At 49.5% G+C, this 20,305-nt stretch overlaps 1 protein-coding gene across 1 annotated transcript in view; it reads left to right on the forward strand.

The window, feature by feature from the left end:
• The window catches only part of LOC137345916 (butyrophilin subfamily 1 member A1-like), a 148,022-nt gene extending 133,018 nt beyond the window's left edge, over positions 1-15,004 (forward strand). The window contains exon 8 of the mRNA XM_068009162.1: positions 14,103-15,004. Coding sequence (XP_067865263.1) covers positions 14,103-14,629 — 527 coding nt within the window. The 3' untranslated portion in view covers positions 14,630-15,004. The remainder of the gene's footprint in view (positions 1-14,102) is intronic.
• The last annotated feature ends 5,301 nt before the right edge of the window (positions 15,005-20,305 follow it).

Consider the following 20,305-nt stretch of genomic DNA (forward strand, 5'->3'; position numbering starts at 1 on the left):
AGAGACAGGATAAGCTGTCACTTAAAAAGGCACAGGTTAATCAAGGATAATCAGCATGGATTTGTTAAGGAATGATCTTGTTTGACCAACTTGGTCAAGTTTGTTGAAGAAGTAACAAGGAAGATAGATGAGAGTAGTGCAGTTGATGTGGTCTACATGGGTTTTAGCAAGGCTTTTGACAAGGTCCCACATGGCAGACTGGTTAAAAAATAAAATCTCATGGGATCCAGGGAAATGCAGCAAGGTGGATACAAAAGTGACTCAGTGGCAGGAAACAAAGGGTAATTGTTGACGGCTGTTTTAGCAACTGGAGAGCTGTTTCCAGTGGCGTTCCGCAGGGCTCAGTACTGGGTCCCCTGCTTTTTGTGGTATATATTAATGGTTTGGACATAAATGTAGGGGGCATGATCAAGAAGTTTGCGGATGATACAAAGATTGACCGTGTGGTAGGTAGCGAGGAGGACAGCTGGAGGCTGCAGCAAGATAGTGACGGTCTGGTCAGATGGGCAGAAAAGTGGCAAATGGAATTCAATTTGGAGAAGTGTGAGATGATGCATTTGCGGAGGTCAAACAAGGCAAAGGAATGCATGATTAATGAGAAAATACTGAGAAGTGTAGAGGAAGTGAGGGACCTTGGGGTGAATGTCCACAGATCCCTGAAGGTAGTAGGACAGGTCAATAAGATGGTTAAGAAGGCATATGGAATCCTTTCCTTTATTAACCGAGGTATATAACACAAGAGCAGGGAGGTTATGCTGGAACTGTATAACTCATTGGTAAGGCCACAACTTGAGTACTGTGTGCAGTTCTGAACACCTCATTACAGAAATGAGGGTACAGAGGAGATTTACGAGGATGTTGCCAGGACTGGAAAAATGCAGCTATGAGGAAAGATTGGATAGGCCGGTGTTGTTCTCCTTGGAACAGAGAAGACTGAGGGAGATCTGATTGAAATGTACAAAATTTTGAGGGGCCTGGATAGAGTGGAGGTGAAGGATCTAGTCACCTTAGCAGAGAGGTCAGTGATGAGGGGGCATAGATTTAAAGTGATTGGTAGAAAAGTTAGAGGGGAGATGAGGAAAACCCTTTTCACCCAGAGGGTGGTGATAGTCTGGAACTCACTTCCTGAAAGGGTAGTTGAGGCAGAGACCCTCAACTGATTCAAAAGGAGTCTGGATATGCACCTCAAGTGCTGTAAGCTGCAGGGCTACGGACCAAATGCTGGAAGGTGGGGTTAGTACAGGTGGATCATTTTTCGGCCAGCACAGACACGATGGGCCAAGTGGCCTCTTTCTGTGCCTTAAACCTGCTATGATTTCTATGGGAATGCATTACAGGAATCCAAAGGTATTCCAGTCACATCACCTCTCTCAAATATTTTTGAAGATGGGGAACCCAATCTCCAATACCCACCTAAAACATAAGTAACACTGTCGGCAAAAGGGAATATTACTTGTCTGTGAAGTTCTGAGTTCCTGATCTGGAAAGGACATTGTCTCCCCCTTGTAACTGAGTAAGTTGGAACACTCAGTAACAACTATCGCAGCTCAGTGTTGTTCACCTTTAAAATACACAATGCAGCAGATGACTTCTGTTAAAAGTATTTATTCCCCCTCATCTAAGTCATTGATATAAATTGTTAAATGGCCTCAACTTTTTAGAATTGACATCAATGACTCAGATGAGGGGAGCGATGGCATGGTAGCTAAATTTACAGATGACCCAAAGATAGGTTGGAAAGTCTGTTGTGAAGAGGACACAAGGAGGTTGCAGACCGATATAGACAGGTTGTGTGAGTGGGCAAAAATCTGGCAGATGCATTATAATGTGGGAAAATGTGAAGTTGTTCACTTTAGCAGGAAGATTAAAAAAGCAGAGTATTACTTAAATGGAGAATGACTGCAGAATTCCAAGGTGCAGAGGGATCTAAGTGTTCTAGTGCATGAGTCACAAGAAGTTAATACGCAGATACAGCAAGTAATAAAGAAGGCTAATGGAATGCTATCCTTCATGAGGAAAGGAATTGAAAATAAAAGTATGGATGTTATGCTTCAGTTATACAGGGCATTGGTGTGACCACATCTAGAATGTGTGCAGTTTTGGTCTCCTTATTTAAGGAAGGATGTACATGCATTGGAGGCGGTTCAGAGGAGGTTTACTAGATTGATACCTGGAATGAGCAGGTTGTCTTATGAGGAAAGGCTGGACAGACTGGGCTTGTTTTCATTGGAGTTTAGAAGAGTGAGGGGAGACTTGATTGAAATTTATAAGATCCTGAACGGTCTTGACAAGGTGGATATAGAAAGGATGTTTCCTCTTGTGGGTGAGTCCAGAATTAGAGGACACTGCCTGAGAGTGTGGTGGAGGCAGATTCAAGCATGACTTTTAAAAGGGTATTGGTTAATTATCTGAAGACAAAAAAAAATTGTCGGGCTATGGGGAAAAGGCTGGACAGTGGGACTAGGTGAGTTGCTCTTGCAGAGAGCCAGCATGAACATGACAGGCCGAATGGCCTCCTTCTGTGCTGTAATCATGCTATGATTCTATGATTTTAGTCAGGCTGATTCAGGTTGGGCAGGCTACCCTTCATGATTTTGAACACCTCTATCCAATCTCCTCTCAACCTTCTCTTCTCTAAGGAGAAGACCCCCAGCTTCTCCAGTCTATCCACATAACTGAAGTCCCTCATCCCCAGAACCTTTCTCAGAAATCTTTTCTGTACCCTCTCTCAAACCTTCACACAAGAATACAAGAAATAGGAGCAGAAGTAGACCATACAGCCCATCAGGCCTGCTACCCCATTCAATACGATCATGGCTGATTTTGGGCTTCAATTCCACTTTCCTACCTGCTCCCCATATCCCTTGATTCTCTGCGAGACCAAAAATCTATCCATCCCGGCCTTAAATGTATTCAGTGATGGAGCATCCACAACCCTCTGGGATAGAGAATTCCAAAGATCTACAACCCTTTCAGTGCAGTAATTTCTCCTCGTTTCAGTCCTGAATGATTGACCCCTCATCCTGAGACTGTGTCCCTGTGTTTTAGATACTCTGACCAGTGGGAACAATCTCTCAGCTTCTACCCTATCAAGCCCTTTCAGAATCTTGTTATGTCTCAATTAGATCGCCTCTCATTCTTCTAAACTCCAGAAAATATAGGCCCAATTTACTCAGCGTCTCATCATAGGACAACCCCCTCATCCCAGGGACCAATTTAGTAAATGTTCGCTGCACCACCTCCAGTGCAAGTATATCCTTTCTTAAATGTGGAGACTAAAACTGCACACAGTATTCCAGGTTCAGTCTCACCAAAGCCCTGTACAATTTTAGTAAGACTTCTTTATTCCTGTACTCCAACCCCCTTGCAATAAAGGCCAACATGCCATTTGCCTTCCTAACAGCCTGCTGCACCGACATGTTAACTTTGTGTGTTCCTTGTACGAGTACCCACAAGTCTCTCTGAACATCAACACTTACCATTTTCACAACTTTTAAAAAATATTCTGCTTTTCTATTTTTATGACCAAAGTGAACAACTTCACACTTCCCTACATTTTACTCCATTTGCCATCTTGTTGCCCACTCACTTAACCTGTCTATATCTCTTTTCAGCCTCTCTACATCCTCCCCGCAGCTTACCTTTCCACCAAGCTTTGTATCATCAGCAAACTTAGATACATTACTCTCTGTCTCTTCATCCAAGTCATTAATATAGAGTGTAAATAGCTGAGGCCTTAAATAATTTGACAGGAGGATGGGAACCAGGATGTTGCATTAGAAAGGAGAAACAAGGTGCACAAAGGATTGGGAGAGGCAGGTAGCACGAAAGTAAGAAATTGTGAGCTAGTATGTGGGGCCAGACTAAGAGGAAATACAATAAGATCTAATTCAGGTTTACAGTGAATGTATGTAAATGTACAAAGCATGATAATAAGGTTAGTGAGCTGCAGGCACAGACAAACACATGGGAATACAATGTTGTGGTGATAATGAAGAACTGGCTCAAAAACAAGGGCAGAACTGGATGCTAAATATTCCTGGATACAAGGTGTTCAAAAAAGATATGGAAGGAAAGAAAGGAGCAGGAGTGGCATTATTGATTAAGGAGAATATTACAGTGCTGGAGAGTGAGGATGTCCTGGAGCAGTCAAAGACAGAATCTATTTGGTTACAGTTAAGAAACAATAGAGGTGCCATTACATACTGAGTGGATTCTATAGGTCACCAACTAGTGGGAAAGATATAGAGGTGCGCATTTGCAGGGAAATGACAGAGAAGTGAAAGAACTATAGAATAGTGATAATGGGGGACTTCAATAATCCGAATATAAACTGGGATAGTAATAGTGTAAAGGGCAGAGACGGCAGGGGGGAGGGGGGGGGAAAGAATTTCCGAAGTGTGTTCAGGAGAATTTTCCTGATCTGTACATTTTGGGTTTGACGAGGAAGGAAGCATTCCTGGATCTGGATCTGGGGAATGAGGTGAATTAAGTATCACTGGGCGAACATTTAAAGAACAGTGATCATTCTATCATAAGGTTTAGATTAGCAATGGAAAAAGACAAGGAGCAATCGAGAGTGAAAATACTGAATTGGAGGAGGACAAATTTCAGTGGGTTGAGAATGATTCCAATTTAATCGGGACAGATTCAAAGATTGTCAGGTAAAACTGTAATGGAATAATGGGCTGTTTTTAAAGAGGAGATGGTTCGGGTCCAGTTGAGGTATATTCCCACGAGGGGGAAAGGTAAATGAGTACTTTGCATCTGTCTTTACCAAGGAAGAGAATGCTGCCAAAGTCATACTGAAAGAGGAGGTAGTTGACATACTAGATGGTAAAAATGACTAAAACTGAGGTACTAGAAAGGCTGACTGTACTTTGATAAATCATCAGGACTGGATGGGATGTATCCGAGAATACTGAGGGAAATGAAGGTGGAAATTGTGGAGGTACTGGTCACAATCTTCCAATCCTCCTTAAATACAGGGGGTGGTTCCAGAGGATGGAAGAATTACAAACATTACACCCTTGTTTAAAAAAGAGTGTAAGGATAAAATCAGCATTTACAGAACAGTGAGTTTATCCTCGGTGGTGGGAAAGCTTTTAGAAACGATAATCTGGGACAAAATTAACGTCACTTGGACAAGTGTGGATTAAAGAAAACCAGCATGGATTTGTTAAAGGTTTATCATGTTTAAGTAACTTGATTTGAGTTTTTTTACTGAAGTAACAGAAAGGGTTAATGAAGGTAATGCAGTTGATGTGTATATGGGCTTCCAAAAGACATTTGATAAAGTGCCACATAAAAGATTAATAGGCAAGATAAGGGCTCCTGGTGTTGGGGGTAATATATTAGTGTGGATAGAGGATTGGTTAACAGACAGGAAGCAGAGAGTGGGCTTCAATGGGACATTTTCAAATTGCAGGCAGTGAATAGTGGGGGTGCCGCAAGGATCAGTGATTATTTTAACCCTCTCCAACAGCACTAGCAAATTGCCCCACGAGGACATTGATCCCTGCTCTGTGGTGGTGTAACCCATCCGGCCTGTACAGGTCCCAATGTCCCAGGAATCTGAAGCCCTCCCTCCTGCACCATCTCTCCAGCCACACATTAATTTACTATCCTCTTATTTCTATACTCAACTGGTGTGTGGCAGCTGGACTAATACAGAGATTACTACCTTTTCAGGATGTGTTTATTCACCCCTTTCCCAGCTCCCTAAAGTCTGCCTGCAGGACCTCATCCCTCTTTCTTTCTATGTCGCTGTAACTGTTATGGACCACGACCTCTGGCTGTTTACCCACACGCCTTAGAATGTTCTTCAGCTGTTCAGTGACATCTTGGACCCTGGCACCAGGGACGCAACCTCCCACCCCGGAATCAAACATCTGCAGAAACACCTGTCTGATCCTCTAACCCCTAACACTATTGCATTCCCAAACTTCCTCTTCACCTCCACCAGCCCCACACAGCTGAGCCACCCATGGTGCCGTGGACTTGGCTCTGCCTGCACTCCCCAGTGGAACTATCACCCTTACCAATATTCAGAACAGAATACCGGTTTCAGTGCGAAATATACTGAGGGGACTCCTGCACTACCTACCTGGTCCTCTTTGACTGGTGATCACCCATTCCCTATCTGCCTATTTACTCTTCAGCTGTGGGGTGACTGCCTCCAGAAATGTGTTATCCATGTCGCTCTCAGCCTCATAGATGGAACGGAGTGACGCAAGCTTCGAAACCTGACAACACTTCCTGCATATGTGGTTGTCCGGCACATGAGAAGCTTCCTCGAGTTCCCACATTGAACAGGGTGTGCATTCCACGGGACTGAGGTGTCCTACGATGCATTTATTTATTAGATGAACTGAACTTACAGAAATAAACTAAAGACTTTGGTAAAGAGCTACTTCTTCCCTTGAGCTGATGTCACTTTTTTACCTCACTCTCTGAAACACACGTCCCTCGGGGTTCGGGCTGCTCTGCTACTTCGCCCCCAAACTCTTTCAGATTCACCCTCCCAACCTCTGGGCCTTGCTAATTTGAGGCCTACTCCCAGGGCCTTGCTTTTTATCTAGTCCGGTCACTCTGCTGCTCAATCCCTCCACTCCTTCAGCTCCGTGCTCCTTACCTCCAGGCTCTGCGAGGGTGGAGGGCAGAGAGATTAAATGACAAAAGGGATGATAGTGCAAGGCAGAAGGAGATGGTAATGGGACAAGTAAAGAAACAAAAGGTGGGTCTAGAGGAGATGAAAATGGGAACAAAAGAATCATCACCGACAGCCGTCATCCAAAAAAATAAAAAATGTGGCTGACGTAATAATCTGAAATTGTTGAACTCAGTATTGAGTCTGTCAGGCTGTAAAATGTCTCATTGAAAGATGAGGTACAGTTCATCAAGCTCACCTAGAACTTCACTGGAACAGTGTAGCTGGCCAAGGTCAGAGATCAGAGTGGGAGTGGTGCAGAGAATTAAAATGACAGATGGGGTCACATTTGCAGATTGAATGGAGCTGTTCACAGAATTGTTACAGCACAGAAGGAGGCCATTCAGCCCATCATGTCTGCATTGGCTCTCTGAAAGAGCAATTTACCTCATGCCACTCTCTGTCCTTCTCCCCGTAGTGAAGAGGTGTTCGGTGAAGAGGTCGCCCAGTCTGTGTCTGGTCTCCCCAGTGTAGAGGAGACCACATTGTGAGCAGTGAATACAGTAACTAGACTGGAAAAAGTACAAGTAAATCCACTGCTTCACCTGTGGGAAGTCTTTGTGACCTTGGACAGCGGGAAGTTTAAAGGGCAGGTGTTGCATCGCCTGTGTTTGCAAGGCACAGAGCTACATAGGAACATAAGAAATAGGAGCAGGAGCAGGCCATTCAGCCCTTCGAGTCCGCTCCCCCATTCAATGAGATCCACTTCAACACCATTTTCCTGCACTATCCCCGTATCCCTTGATGTTTTTAATATGGAGAAATCTATCAATCTCAGTCTTGAACATACTCAACGAATGAGCCTCCATCGTCTACACTGCGGAGACCAAACACAGATTGGGCGACATCTTCACCGAACACCTCTTTGCCAGGGAGGTGAAGGCCGAAGAGTGGCACGAGGTAAATTGCTCTCTCAGAGAGACAGTGCAGACACGACGGGCTGAATGGCCTCATTCTGTTATGTAACAATTCTGTGAACAGCTCCATTCAGTCGCAAAAGTGACCCTATCTGTCATTTTAATTCTCTGCACCACTCACCCTCTGACCTCTGGGGCAAAGAATTCCAAAGATTCATTGCTTTCCGAGTGAACGAATTCCTCCTCATCTCAGTCCGAAATGGCCTTCCCCTTATTCTGAAACTGTATCCTCTGGTTCTGGGCTCCCCAGCCAGGGGAAACATCCTTCCTACATCTACCCTGTCGAACCCTGGAAGAATTTTATATGTTTGAATGAGATCTTTCTTCATGAACAAGGAAACCCAAGTCCTTTTGAAGTTCCACACGTCCCAGCCTCTCACCATTAAGAAATACTCTGTATTTTCCAACCAAAGTGGATAACCTCACATTTCTCCACATTGTATTCCATCTCCCAAATTTTTGCCCACTCGCTTAGCCTCTGCAAATCTCCTTGAAGCATCTTCCTCACAACTCACACTTACAATTAGTTTTGTGTCATCTGCAAACTTGGAAATATTACATTTAATTCCAACATCCATTAATATAGATTGGGAAGAGCTGGGGCCGCAGCATTGATCCTAGTGGTCCCCACTAGTTACAGCCTGCCAACCTGAAAATGACCATTTATACCGACTCTCTGTTTTCTGTCCATTAACCAGTTCTCAGTCCATGCCAGTATATTCCCCCCAATCCCATCTGATCTAATTGTATTTACTCACCTCTTGTGTGGGACCTTTTCAAAAGCTTTCTGAAAATCTAAATATATCACATCCACCAGTTCCCCCTGATCTATTCTGTGAGTTAAATCCTCAAAAAACTCAAACATCATTTCCCTTTCACTTCCGCCCCCGAACCCCAGCAAGTCTCTACCCCGCCCCCGAACTCCAGCAAGTTCACCACCCCGACCGTCAGTCAGTTTCCCCCGCCAAGCCGGACCCCCAGTGAGTCTCTTAACCCCCACAAACCCAGCAAGTCTCTTCTTATCCCGGACTCCCAGTGAGTCTCTTCCCCTCCGCAACCCCTCTGGACCCCGAGTGAGTTTCTTTTCCCCCGCCCTCCCCCACGGACCCACAGCAAGTCTCTCCACACAATCCCCCTCTCCCTGGACCTCCGGCGAGAATCTCCCCCCTGCCCCAACACCCAGTCAGTATCTTACTCCCACCCCCCACAATCCCCAGAGAGTCTCTCCCCCAATCCCCAGTGGGTCTCTCCCCCCGATCCCCAGCAAGTCTCTCCCCCCGATCCCCAGTGAGTCTCTCCCCCGATCCCCAGTGAGTCTCTCCCCCCGATCCCCAGTGAGTCTCTCCCCCGATCCCCAGTGAGTCTCTCCCCCCGATCCCCAGTGAGTCTCTCCCCTGATCCCCAGTGAGTCTCTCCCCCGATCCCCAGTGAGTCTCTCCCCCCGATCCCCAGTGAGTCTCTCCCCCGATCCCCAGCGAGTCACTCCTCCCGATCCCCAGCGAGTCACTCCTCCCGATCCCCAGTGAGTCTCTCCCGATCCCCAGTGAGTCTCTCCCCTGATCCCCAGTGAGTCTCTCCCCCGATCCCCAGTGAGTCTCTCCCCCGATCCCCAGTGAGTCTCTCCCCCGATCCCCAGTGAGTCTCTCCCCCTGATCCCCAGTGAGTCTCTCCCCCTAATCCCCAGTGAGTCTCTCCCCCCGATCCCCAGTGAGTCTCTCCCACTCAGACACGCAGCAAGTCTCTACCCCCTCCGACCCTCAGCAAGTACCCCCTCCCTAGCATGTGTCCCCCACAACCCAGACCCCCAGCGAGTCTCTTCCCTCAAACCTCAGCGAGTCTCTTCCCCCTCCCTCCTGAACCCCAGTGAATCTCCCCCTTGACCTCCCCCCACACCTGACACAGGGGCCTGCAGCAAATTCTGCCACCGGACCCCCTCCACGGGTATGCCCCTGCTTCCCGATCCCCCAGCAAGTCTCCTCCCCTGACTCCCCACACCCTTAGACAACCAGCAAGTTCCCCACAGCAGACCGCCAGCAATTCTCAACATCGACCCACCCCCAAGCCCCCAGAGTCTCCTTCCCCCCATGACCCCCGAGACCCTGAGAGAGTCTCCCCCCCACTGCTCCCCAGTGAGTCTTTTCCCTGATTCCCCCAATGAGTCTCTCCCCCTCGAGTCTCTCCCACAATCCCCATTGAATCTCTCATCTGATCCGCAGTGAGTCTCTCCCCGCAATCCCCAGCGAGTCTCTCCCCCGATCCCCAGTGAGTCTCTCCCCCGATCCCCAGCGAGTCTCCCCCGATCCCCAGTGAGTCTCTCCCCCGATCCCCAGTGAGTCTCTCCCCCAATCCCCAGCGAGTCTCTCCCCCGATCCCCAGTGGGTCTCTCTCCCCCGATCCCCAGTGAGTCTCTCTCCCCGATCCCCAGCGAGTCTCTCCCTCCAATCCCCACTGAATGCCTCCCCCCGATTCCCCCAATGTGTCTCTCTCCCCCGATCCCCAGCGAGTCTCTCCCCGATCCCCAGCGAGTCTCTCCCACGATCCCTCACAAGTCTCTCCCCTGATCCCCAGCAAGTCTCTCCCCCGATCCCCAGTGAGTCTCTCTCCCCGATCCCCAGTGAGTCTCTCTCCCCGATCCACAGCGAGTCTCTCCCCTGAACCCCAGCGAGTCTCTCTCCCCGATCCCCAGTGAGTCTCTCTCCCCGATCCACAGCGAGTCTCTCTCCCTGATCCCCAGTGAGTCTCTCCCACTGATCCCCAGCGAGTCTCTCTCCCCGATCCCCAGCGAGTCTCTCTCCCCGATCCCCAGCGAGTCTCTCTCCCCGATCCCCAGCGAGTCTCTATCCCCGATCCCCAGTGAGTCTCTCCCCCGATCCCCAGCGAGTCTCTCTCCCCGATCCCCAGTGAGTCTCTCTCCCCCTGATCCCCAGTGAGTCTCTCCCCCCGATCCCCAGCGAGTCTCTCCCCTCGATCCCCAGTGAGTCTCTCTCTCCGATCCCCAGCGAGTCTCTCCCCCTGATCCCCAGTGAGTCTCTCTCTCCGATCCCCAGTGAGTCTCTCCCCCCGATCCCCAACGAGTCTCTCCCCCCGATCCCCAGCGAGTCTCTCCCCTCGATCCCCAGTGAGTCTCTCTCTCCGATCCCCAGCGAGTCTCTCTCCCTGATCCCCAGTGAGTCTCTCCCCCCGATCCCCAGCGTGTCTCTCTCCCGATCCCCAGTGAGTCTCTCCCCTCGATCCCCAGTGAGTCTTTCTCTCCGATCCCCAGTGAGTCTCTCCCTCCGATCACCAGCGAGTCTCTCTCCCCGATCCCCAGTGAGTCTCTCTCCCCCTGATCCCCAGTGAGTCTCTCCCCCCGATCCCCAGCGAGTCTCTCCCCTCGATCCCCAGTGAGTCTCTCTCTCCGATCCCCAGCGAGTCTCTCCCCCTGATCCCCAGTGAGTCTCTCTCTCCGATCCCCAGTGAGTCTCTCCCCCCGATCCCCAACGAGTCTCTCCCCCCGATCCCCAGCGAGTCTCTCCCCTCGATCCCCAGTGAGTCTCTCTCTCCGATCCCCAGCGTGTCTCTCTCCCGATCCCCAGTGAGTCTCTCCCCTCGATCCCCAGTGAGTCTCTCTCTCCGATCCCCAGCGAGTCTCTCTCCCTGATCCCCAGTGAGTCTCTCCCCCCGATCCCCAGCGAGTCTCTCTCCCGATCCCCAGTGAGTCTCTCTCTCCGATCCCCAGCGTGTCTCTCTCCCGATCCCCAGCGAGTCTCTCCCCTCGATCCCCAGTGAGTCTCTCTCTCCGATCCCCAGCGTGTCTCTCTCCCGATCCCCAGTGAGTCTCTCCCCTCGATCCCCAGTGAGTCTCTCTCTCCGATCCCCAGCGAGTCTCTCTCCCTGATCCCCAGTGAGTCTCTCCCCTCGATCCCCAGTGAGTCTTTCTCTCCGATCCCCAGTGAGTCTCTCCCTCCGATCACCAGCGAGTCTCTCCCCTCGATCCCCAGTGAGTCTCTCCCCTCGATCCCCAGTGAGTCTTTCTCTCCGATCCCCAGTGAGTCTCTCCCTCCGATCACCAGCGAGTCTGTCCCCTCGATCCCCAGTGAGTCTCTCCCCTTGATCCCCAGTGAGTCTTTCTCTCCGATCCCCAGTGAGTCTCTCCCCTCGATCCCCAGTGAGTCTCTCCCCTTGATCCCCAGTGAGTCTTTCTCTCCGATCCCCAGTGAGTCTCTCCCCTCGATCCCCAGTGAGTCTCTCCCCTTGATCCCCAGTGAGTCTTTCTCTCCGATCCCCAGTGAGTCTCTCCCCTCGATCCCCAGTGAGTCTCTCCCCTTGATCCCCAGTGAGTCTCTCCCTCCGATCCCCAGCAAGATTCTCTCCCCGATCCCCAGCGAGTCTCTCTCCCCTCGATCCCCAGTGAGTCTCTCTCCCCCGATCCCCAGCGAGTCTCTCTCCCCTCGATCCCCAGTGAGTCTCTCTCCCCCGATCCCCAGCGAGTCTCTCTCCCCTATCCCCAGTGAGTCTCTCTCCCCTCGATCCCCAGTGAGTCTCTCTCCCCCGATCCCCAGCGAGTCTCTCTCCCCTATCCCCAGTGAGTCTCTCTCCCCTCGATCCCCAGTGAGTCTCTCTCCCCCGATCCCCAGCGAGTCTCTCCCCCCGATCCCCAGCAAAATTCTCTCCCCGATCCCCAGCGAGTCTCTCTCCCCCGATCCCCAGTGAGTCTCTCCCCCCCCGATCCCCAGCGAGTCTCTCCCCCGATCCCCAGCGAGTCTCTGCCCCCGATCCCCAGCGAGTCACTCTCCGCAATCCCCAGAATCTCTCCCCCCCAAACCCCAGTGAGTCTCTCCCCCCGATCGACAATGAGTCTCCTCCTCCGATCCCCAGCGAGTCTCTCCCCTCGATCCCCAGTGAGTCTCTCTCTCCGATCCCCAGTGAGTCTCTCCCCCCGATCCCCAGCGAGTCTGTCCCCTCGATCCCCAGTGAGTCTCTCCCCTCGATCCCCAGTGAGTCTCTCTCTCCGATCCCCAGCGAGTCTCTCTCCCTGATCCCCAGTGAGTCTCTCTCTCCGATCCCCAGCGAGTCTCTCCCCCTGATCCCCAGCGAGTCTCTCCCCCCGATCCCCAGCGAGTCTCTCTCCCTGATCCCCAGTGAGTCTCTCTCTCCGATCCCCAGTGAGTCTCTCCCCCCGATCCCCAGCGAGTCTCTCTCTCCAATCCCCAGTGAGTCTCTCTCTCCGATCCCCAGCGAGTCTCTCCCCCTGATCCCCAGTGAGTCTCTCCCCCCGATCCCCAGCGAGTCTCTCCCCTCGATCCCCAGTGAGTCTCTCTCTCCGATCCCCAGCGAGTCTCTCCCCCTGATCCCCAGTGAGTCTCTCCCCCCGATCCCCAGCGAGTCTCTCTCTCCAATCCCCAGTGAGTCTCTCTCTCCAATCCCCAGTGAGTCTTTCTCTCCGATCCCCAGTGAGTCTCTCCCCCCGATCCCCAGCGTGTCTCTCTCCCTGATCCCTAGTGAGTCTCTCCCCTCGATCCCCAGTGAGTCTTTCTCTCCGTACCCGTGAGTCTCTCCCTCCGATCACCAGCGAGTCTCTCCCCTCGATCCCCAGTGAGTCTCTCCCCTCGATCTCCAGTGAGTCTCTCTCCCCCGATCCCCAGCGAGTCACTCTCCGCAATCCCCAGAATCTCTCCCCCCCAAACCCCAGTGAGTCTCTCCCCCCGATCGACAATGAGTCTCCTCCTCCGATCCCCAGTGAGTCTCTCCCCTGATCCCCAGCGAGTCTCTCCCCTCGATCCCCAGTGAGTCTCTCCCCCCGATCCCCAGTGAGTCTCTCCCCTCGATCCCCAGTGAGTCTCTCTCTCCGATCCCCAGCGAGCTCTCTCTCCGATCACCAGCGAGTCTCTCCCCTCGATCCCCAGTGAGTCTCTCTCCCCTCGATCCCCAGTGAGTCTCTCTCCCCTCGATCCCCAGTGAGTCTCTCTCCCCCGATCCCCAGCGAGTCTCTCCCCCGATTCCCAGCGAGTCTCTCCCCTCGATCCCCAGTGAGTCTCTCTCCCCTCGATCCCCAGTGAGTCTCTCTCCCCTCGATCCCCAGTGAGTCTCTCTCCCCTCGATCCCCAGTGAGTCTCTCTCCCCCGATCCCCAGCGAGTCTCTCCCCCGATCCCCAGCGAGTCTCTCCCTCCAATCCCCAGCAAAATTCTCTCCCCGATCGCCATCGAGTCTCTCTCCCCTATCCCCAGCGAGTCTCTCTCCCCTATCCCCAGCGAGTCTCTCCCCCGATCCCCAGTGAGTCTCTCTCCCCGATCCCCAGTGAGTCTCTCTCCCCGATCCCCAGCGAGTCTCTCTCCCCGATCCCCAGCGAGTCACTCTCCGCAATCCCCAGAATCTCTCCCCCCTAATCCCCAGTGAGTCTCTCCCCCCGATCGACAATGAGTCTCCTCCTCCGATCCCCAGTGAGTCTCTCCCCCCGATCCCCAGCGAGTATCTAATTCTCTGCTTTTTCTCCCAGTCTCTGTGACCCTGGATGTGGAAACAGCGAATCCATGGCTCGAGGTGTCTGCGGATCTGAAGAGTGTGAGATGCACCGAGACTGAGAGGAGTCTCCCTGACACTGAGAAGAGGTTTATATACTGGGAGTCTGTGCTGGGATCAGAGGGATTCACATCAGGGAGACATTACTGGGAGGTGGAGGTGGAGGGGAATGATTGGTGGAGTCTGGGAGTAGCCGCAGAGTCTGTGGAGAGGAAGGACTATGTCGACTGGAGCCCGGAGACTGGATTCTGGACCATTGGGCGGGATAATGATCAGATTTATATAAACTTCTCTCGATCCCATCTCTTAGCCAGTCAGTTTCCCGGGAAGGTGGGAGTTTTTCTCAGTTATGAGTCCGGGACAGTTTCATTTTACGACGCGGACACTAAGTCCCAGCTCCACACTTTCACTGGGAATAAATTCACGGAGAAACTTTATCCTTTCTTCTTCACTTCGGATGAAAACAAGTGGCTGAGAATCTGCTCCGACATCACAGTGACCTGACCCCAGGAGCAGAGGTCAGGGGTTGGGGGTTAACCCAGGTTGTCTCCAAATGTATCATTTCATTTCCAAATTATACATTGTGAAATCACGATCAGACTGAAAATAAAACCAATACAAATATAAATGTCAGCAGATTAAAATAAACAGTAAATTAAATATCTTGTGTCTCTCCTTCCTTCATTCACTCCCTGCTTCAGTCAGTCAAACCACCCAGTCCCGTCCTCCATCTCTTCACCTGTTTCCCAGTCTGGAGCTGTGATTTCTTCTGTGTTTCCATTTCTCACTCTGCACCCACAACATGAAAGCCTGAGGGAGAAATCCAAATATTGAAGGAGGAAAATACTGCATTTCCATGGAGTCTGGGAATGTGATCATTGTAATATTTGAATTTTACATTAAAATCATCTTTTTCTGTTTCATTTTAAGCAGTTTTGTTTACGTTGGATTGTTGATTCTGAAAGGAATAAAAAACTGATATTAGTATTTTCAACCAGAACATCAATTCCATCCAACTCCCCACCTTATCACACACAGACACACTGGGAATGTAATCGGATGCTCAGACTGTTTGATATTTTAGTCACATTCTTCAGGGAAATGTGTGCAGTCGGTAACAACTCCATCCCAGCCCTTTCTCATCACTCCCCCATTCACATGTCTACACAATCTAACGGTGCCATTCGCTGGCACAAACAGTAATTCACCCTGCACTAGTTATTGAAAGTTAGTAAACCAGTCACCAGAATGGAGGAGGCTCATTATCACCAAAACATCTGGAATTAATAACAGAGCAACAGCACCACCAGGTGACCAGAATCAGTAATGCAGAAAAATAAATGTGTGGAGTCCCGATCTCGGCCAGCAGGTGGCGGTGCTGCTCCATGGAAAATAGGATTTTTATATTAAAAATTGTTTTTGTTCACCTACTTTCATTAACATTGATACACAGAAACCCTGGAGACCTATCATCAGAGAAATAGTGACTGAGGCCCTGATATCACCTCGAAGGTGATAAATGGAGTTGAGTGATCGAAGCAAAACAGGCCTCCTCATATTCCTACTAAATGACTCTTGGAAATGACTAAGTTAAAATAAATCCATGGACAGATTGTGGTTTTATATTTCACTGACCAGTAGTGGTGTTACACCAAGTAAACTATATTTATACAATCTAACAGGGTGCTGTGGCTGAAGGGGAACCAGTGGAAGTATTGTACTTAGATTTCCAGAAGGCATTTAATAAGGTGCCACATCAAAGGTTATTATGAAAAAAATAAAAGCTCATGTCAAAAGAAGTGATCACGGTAAAGAAGAAAATGTGTTCTTCTGATAGAAGCCAGGTAGAAAATACTATTGAGAGCCAGGCAGAATATAGGAGGTCCAGAGGAGAAGTGAAAAAGCAAATCAGAGAAGCAAAGAGAGAGCAGGAAAAGAGACTGGCAGCTAACATTAAAGGAAATCCCAAAATTTTCTAAAAGCATATAAATAGTAAAAGGGTGGTAAAAGGAGGAGTGGGGCCGATTAGAGAACAAAGAACAGTACAGCACAGGAACAGGCCATTCGGCCCTCTAAGCCTGCGCCGATCTTGATGCCTGTCTAAACGAAAACCTTCTGCACTTCCGGGGACCGTATCCCTCTATTCCCATCCTATTCATGTATTTGTCAAGTTGCCTCTTAAACGTCACGATCGTACCTGCTTCCACCACCTCCCCCGGCAGCAAGTTCCAGGCACTCACCACCCTCCGTATAAAAACTTGCCTCGCACATCCCCTCTAAACTTTGCCCCTCGCACCTTAAACCTATGTCTCCTAGTAACTGACTCTTCCACCCTGGGAAAAAGCTTCTGACTATCCACTCTGTCCATGCCGCTCATAACTTTGTAAACCTCTATCATGTCGCCCCTCCACCTTCATCGTTCCAGTGAAAACAATCCGAGTTTATCCAACCTCTCCTCATAGCTAATACCCTCCAAACCAGGCAACATCCTGGTAAACCTCTTCTGTACCCTCTCCAAAGCCTCCACGTCCTTCTGGTAGAGTGGCAACCAGAATTGTACCCAATATTTCAAGTGTGGCCTACCTAAAGTTCTGTACAGCTGCAACATGACTTGCCAATTTTTATACCGTATGCCCCGACCGATGAAGGCAAGCATGCCGTATACCTTCTTGACTACCTTATCTACCTGCGTTGCCACTTTCAGTGACCTGTGGACCTGTACGTCCAGATCTCTCTGCCTGTCAATATTCCTAAGGGTTCTGCCATTTACTGTATACTTCCCACCTGTATTAGACCTTCCAAAATGCATTACCTCACATTTGTCCAATTAAACTTCATCTGCCATTTCTCCGCCCAAGTCTCCAACCGATCTATATCCTGCTGTATCCTCTGACAATCCTCATCACTGTCCGCAACTCCACCAACCTTTGTGTCATCCGCAAACTTACTAATCAGACCACCTACATTTTCCTCCAAATCATTTATATATACAACAAACAGCAAAGGTCCCAGCACTGATCCCTGCGGAACACCACCAGTCACAGCCTTTCATTCCGAAAAGCACCCTTCCACTGCTACCCTCTGTCTTCTATGACAAGCCAGTTCTGTTTCCATCTTGCCAGCTCCCGTCTGATCCCATGTGACTTCACCTTTTGTACCAGTCGGCCATGAGGGACCTTGTCAAAGGCTTTACTGAAGTCCATATAGATAACATCCACTGCCCTTCCTTCATCAATAATCTTCGTCACTTCCTCAAAAAACTCAATCAAGTTAGTGAGACACGACCTCCCCTTCACAAAACCACGCTGCCTCTCGCTAAGAAGTCCATTTGTTTCCAAATGGGAGTAAATCCTGTCCCGAAGAATCATCTCCAATAATTTCCCTACCACTGACGTAAGGCTCACCGGCCGATAATTTCCTGGATTATCCTTGCTACCCTTCTTAAACAAAGGAACAACATTGGCTATTCTCCAGTCCTCTGGGACCTCACTGCAGAAGATTTCTGTCAAGGCCCCAGCAATTTCTTCCCTTGCCTCCCTCAGTATTCTGGGGTAGATCCCATCAGGCCCTGCGGAGTTACCTACCTTAATGTTTTTCATGTCGCCCAACACCTCTTTTTTGATATCGACATGACCCAGACTATCTACACTCCCTTCCCTAGACTCATCATCCACCAAGTCCTTCTCTTTGGTGAATACTGATGCAAAGTACTCATTTAGCACCTCACCCATTTCCTCTGGCTTCACGCATAGATTCCCTTCTCTGTCCTTGAGTGGACCAACCCTTTGCTTAGTTACCCTCTTGCTCTTTATATACGTATAAAAAGCCTTGGGATTATCCTTAATCCTGTTTGCCAATGACTTTTCATGACCTCTTTTAGCCCTCCTGACTCCTTGCTTAAGTTCCTTCCTACTGTCTTTATATTCCTCAAGGGATTCGTCTGTTCCTAGCCTTCCAGCCCTTCCGAATGCTTCCTTTTTCTTTTTGACAAGGCTCACAATATCCCGTGTTATCCAAGGTTCCCGAAACTTGCCAAACTTATCTTTCTTCCTCACAGGAACATGCTGGTCCTGGATTCTAATCAGCTGACATTGAAAGACTCCCACATGTCAGATGTTGATTTACCCTCAAACAGCCACCCCCAATCAAAATTCTTCAGTTCCTGCCTAATATTGTTATAATTAGCCTTCCCCCAATTTAGCACCTTCACCCGAGGACTACTCTTATCCTTATCCACAAGTACCTTAAAACTTATGGAATTATGGTCAATGTTCCCGAAAAGCTCCCCTACTGAAACTTCGACCACCTGGCCAGCTCATTCCCCAATACCAGGTCCAGTACGGCCCCATCCCTAGTTGGACTATCTACATACTGTTTCAAGAAGTCCTCCCGGATGCTCCTCAAAAGTTCTGCCCCATCCAAGCCCCTAGCACTAAGTGAGTCCCAGTCAATATAGGGGAAGTTAAAATCACCCACCACCACAACCCTGTTACCTTTACATCTTTCCAAAATCTGTCTACATATCTGCTCCTCTACCTCCCGCTGGCTGCTGGGAGGCCTGTAGTAAACCCCCAACATCGTGACTGCACCCTTCCTATTCCTGAGCTCCACCCATATTGCCTCGCTGCATGACCCCTCCGAGGTGTCCTCCCGCAGTACAGCTGTGACATTCTCCTTAACCAGTAATGCAACTCCCCCACCCCTTTTACATCCCCCTCTATCCCACCTGAATCTTCTAAATCCCAGAACGTTTAGCTGCCAATCCTGTCCCTCTCTCAACCAAGTCTCTGTAATAGCAACAACATCATATTTCCAAGTACTAATCCAAGCTCTAAGTTCATCTGCCTTACCTGTTATACTTCTCGCATTGAAACAAATGCACTTCAGACCACCAGTCCCACTGTGCTCAGCAACATCTCCCTGCCTGCTCTTCCTCTTAGTCTTACTGGCCTTATTTACTATGTCCCCCTCATTTATTTCACTAGCTGTCCTACTGCTCTGGTTCCCACCCCCCTGCCACACTTGTTTAAACCCTCCCGAGTGACGTTAGCAAACCTTGCAGCCAGGATATTAGTGCCCTTTCAGTTTAGATGCAACCCGTCCTTCTTGTTCAGGTCCCATCTGTCCCTGAGGAGATCCCAATGGTCCAGATATCTGAAACCCTCCCTTCTACACCAGCTGCTCAGCCACGTGTTTAGCTGCACTATCTTCCTATTTCTAGCCTCACTGGCACGTGGCACAGGGAGTAATCCCGAGATTATAACACTAGAGGTCCTGTTTTTTAACTTACTACTGAACTCCCTGAACTCCCCCTGCAGGACCTCATCACTCTTCCTGCCTATGTCATTGGTACCGATGTGTACCACAACCTCTGGCTGTTCACCCTCCCCCTTCAGAATGCCCTCTGCCCATTCAGAGACATCCTTGATTCTGGCACCAGGGAGGCAACAGACCATCCTGGAGTCTCTTTCACGTCCAAAGTGCCTATTTGTGCCCCTGACTATAGAGTCCCCGATAACTATTGCTGTTCTGCGCTTTGTCCCTCCCTGCTGAACAACAGTGCCAGCCGTGGTGCCACTGCTCTGGCTGCTGCTGTTTTCCCCTGATAGGCCATCCCCCCCAACAGTATCCAAAACGGTATACTTGTTAGAGAGGGGGATAGCCACAGGGGATTCCTGCACTGACTGCCTGCCCCTTCTAGCGGTCACCCATCTATCTGCCTGCTTCCTTAGGTGTAACCACTTCTCTAAAACTCCTGTCTATGACGCTTTCTGCCACCTGCATGCTCCTAAGTGCATCCAGTTGCCGCTCCAACTGATCCATGTGGTCTGTGAGGAGCTGCAACTGGCTACACTTCCTGCAGATGTAGTCCGCTGGAAGCGTCACGGACCTCCCACATCTCACAGGTGAAGCACTTCACCCCTCTAACTGACATTTCTAGCACTAATTGATAAATTAATTTAAAATAAATACTTATTAAATCCTTACTAAATTAAGTTACAATTAACTATATGGCCCCTTGCACTAGATTTCTGCTATAAATATTAAATGTAATCTCCTCCCTCCAGATTAGTTACTTTTCTACTTATTAATTAATGAGTTAATTCGGGTTAATTAGTTTGAAATTGAGACAGAAGTGGAGCTACTGCACTGGTTTAAAAAAATCCCAATGTTATTCCT

The sequence above is a fragment of the Heterodontus francisci genome, chromosome 29 (genome assembly GCF_036365525.1).
Source record: "Heterodontus francisci isolate sHetFra1 chromosome 29, sHetFra1.hap1, whole genome shotgun sequence".
Lineage (NCBI taxonomy): Eukaryota > Metazoa > Chordata > Chondrichthyes > Heterodontiformes > Heterodontidae > Heterodontus > Heterodontus francisci.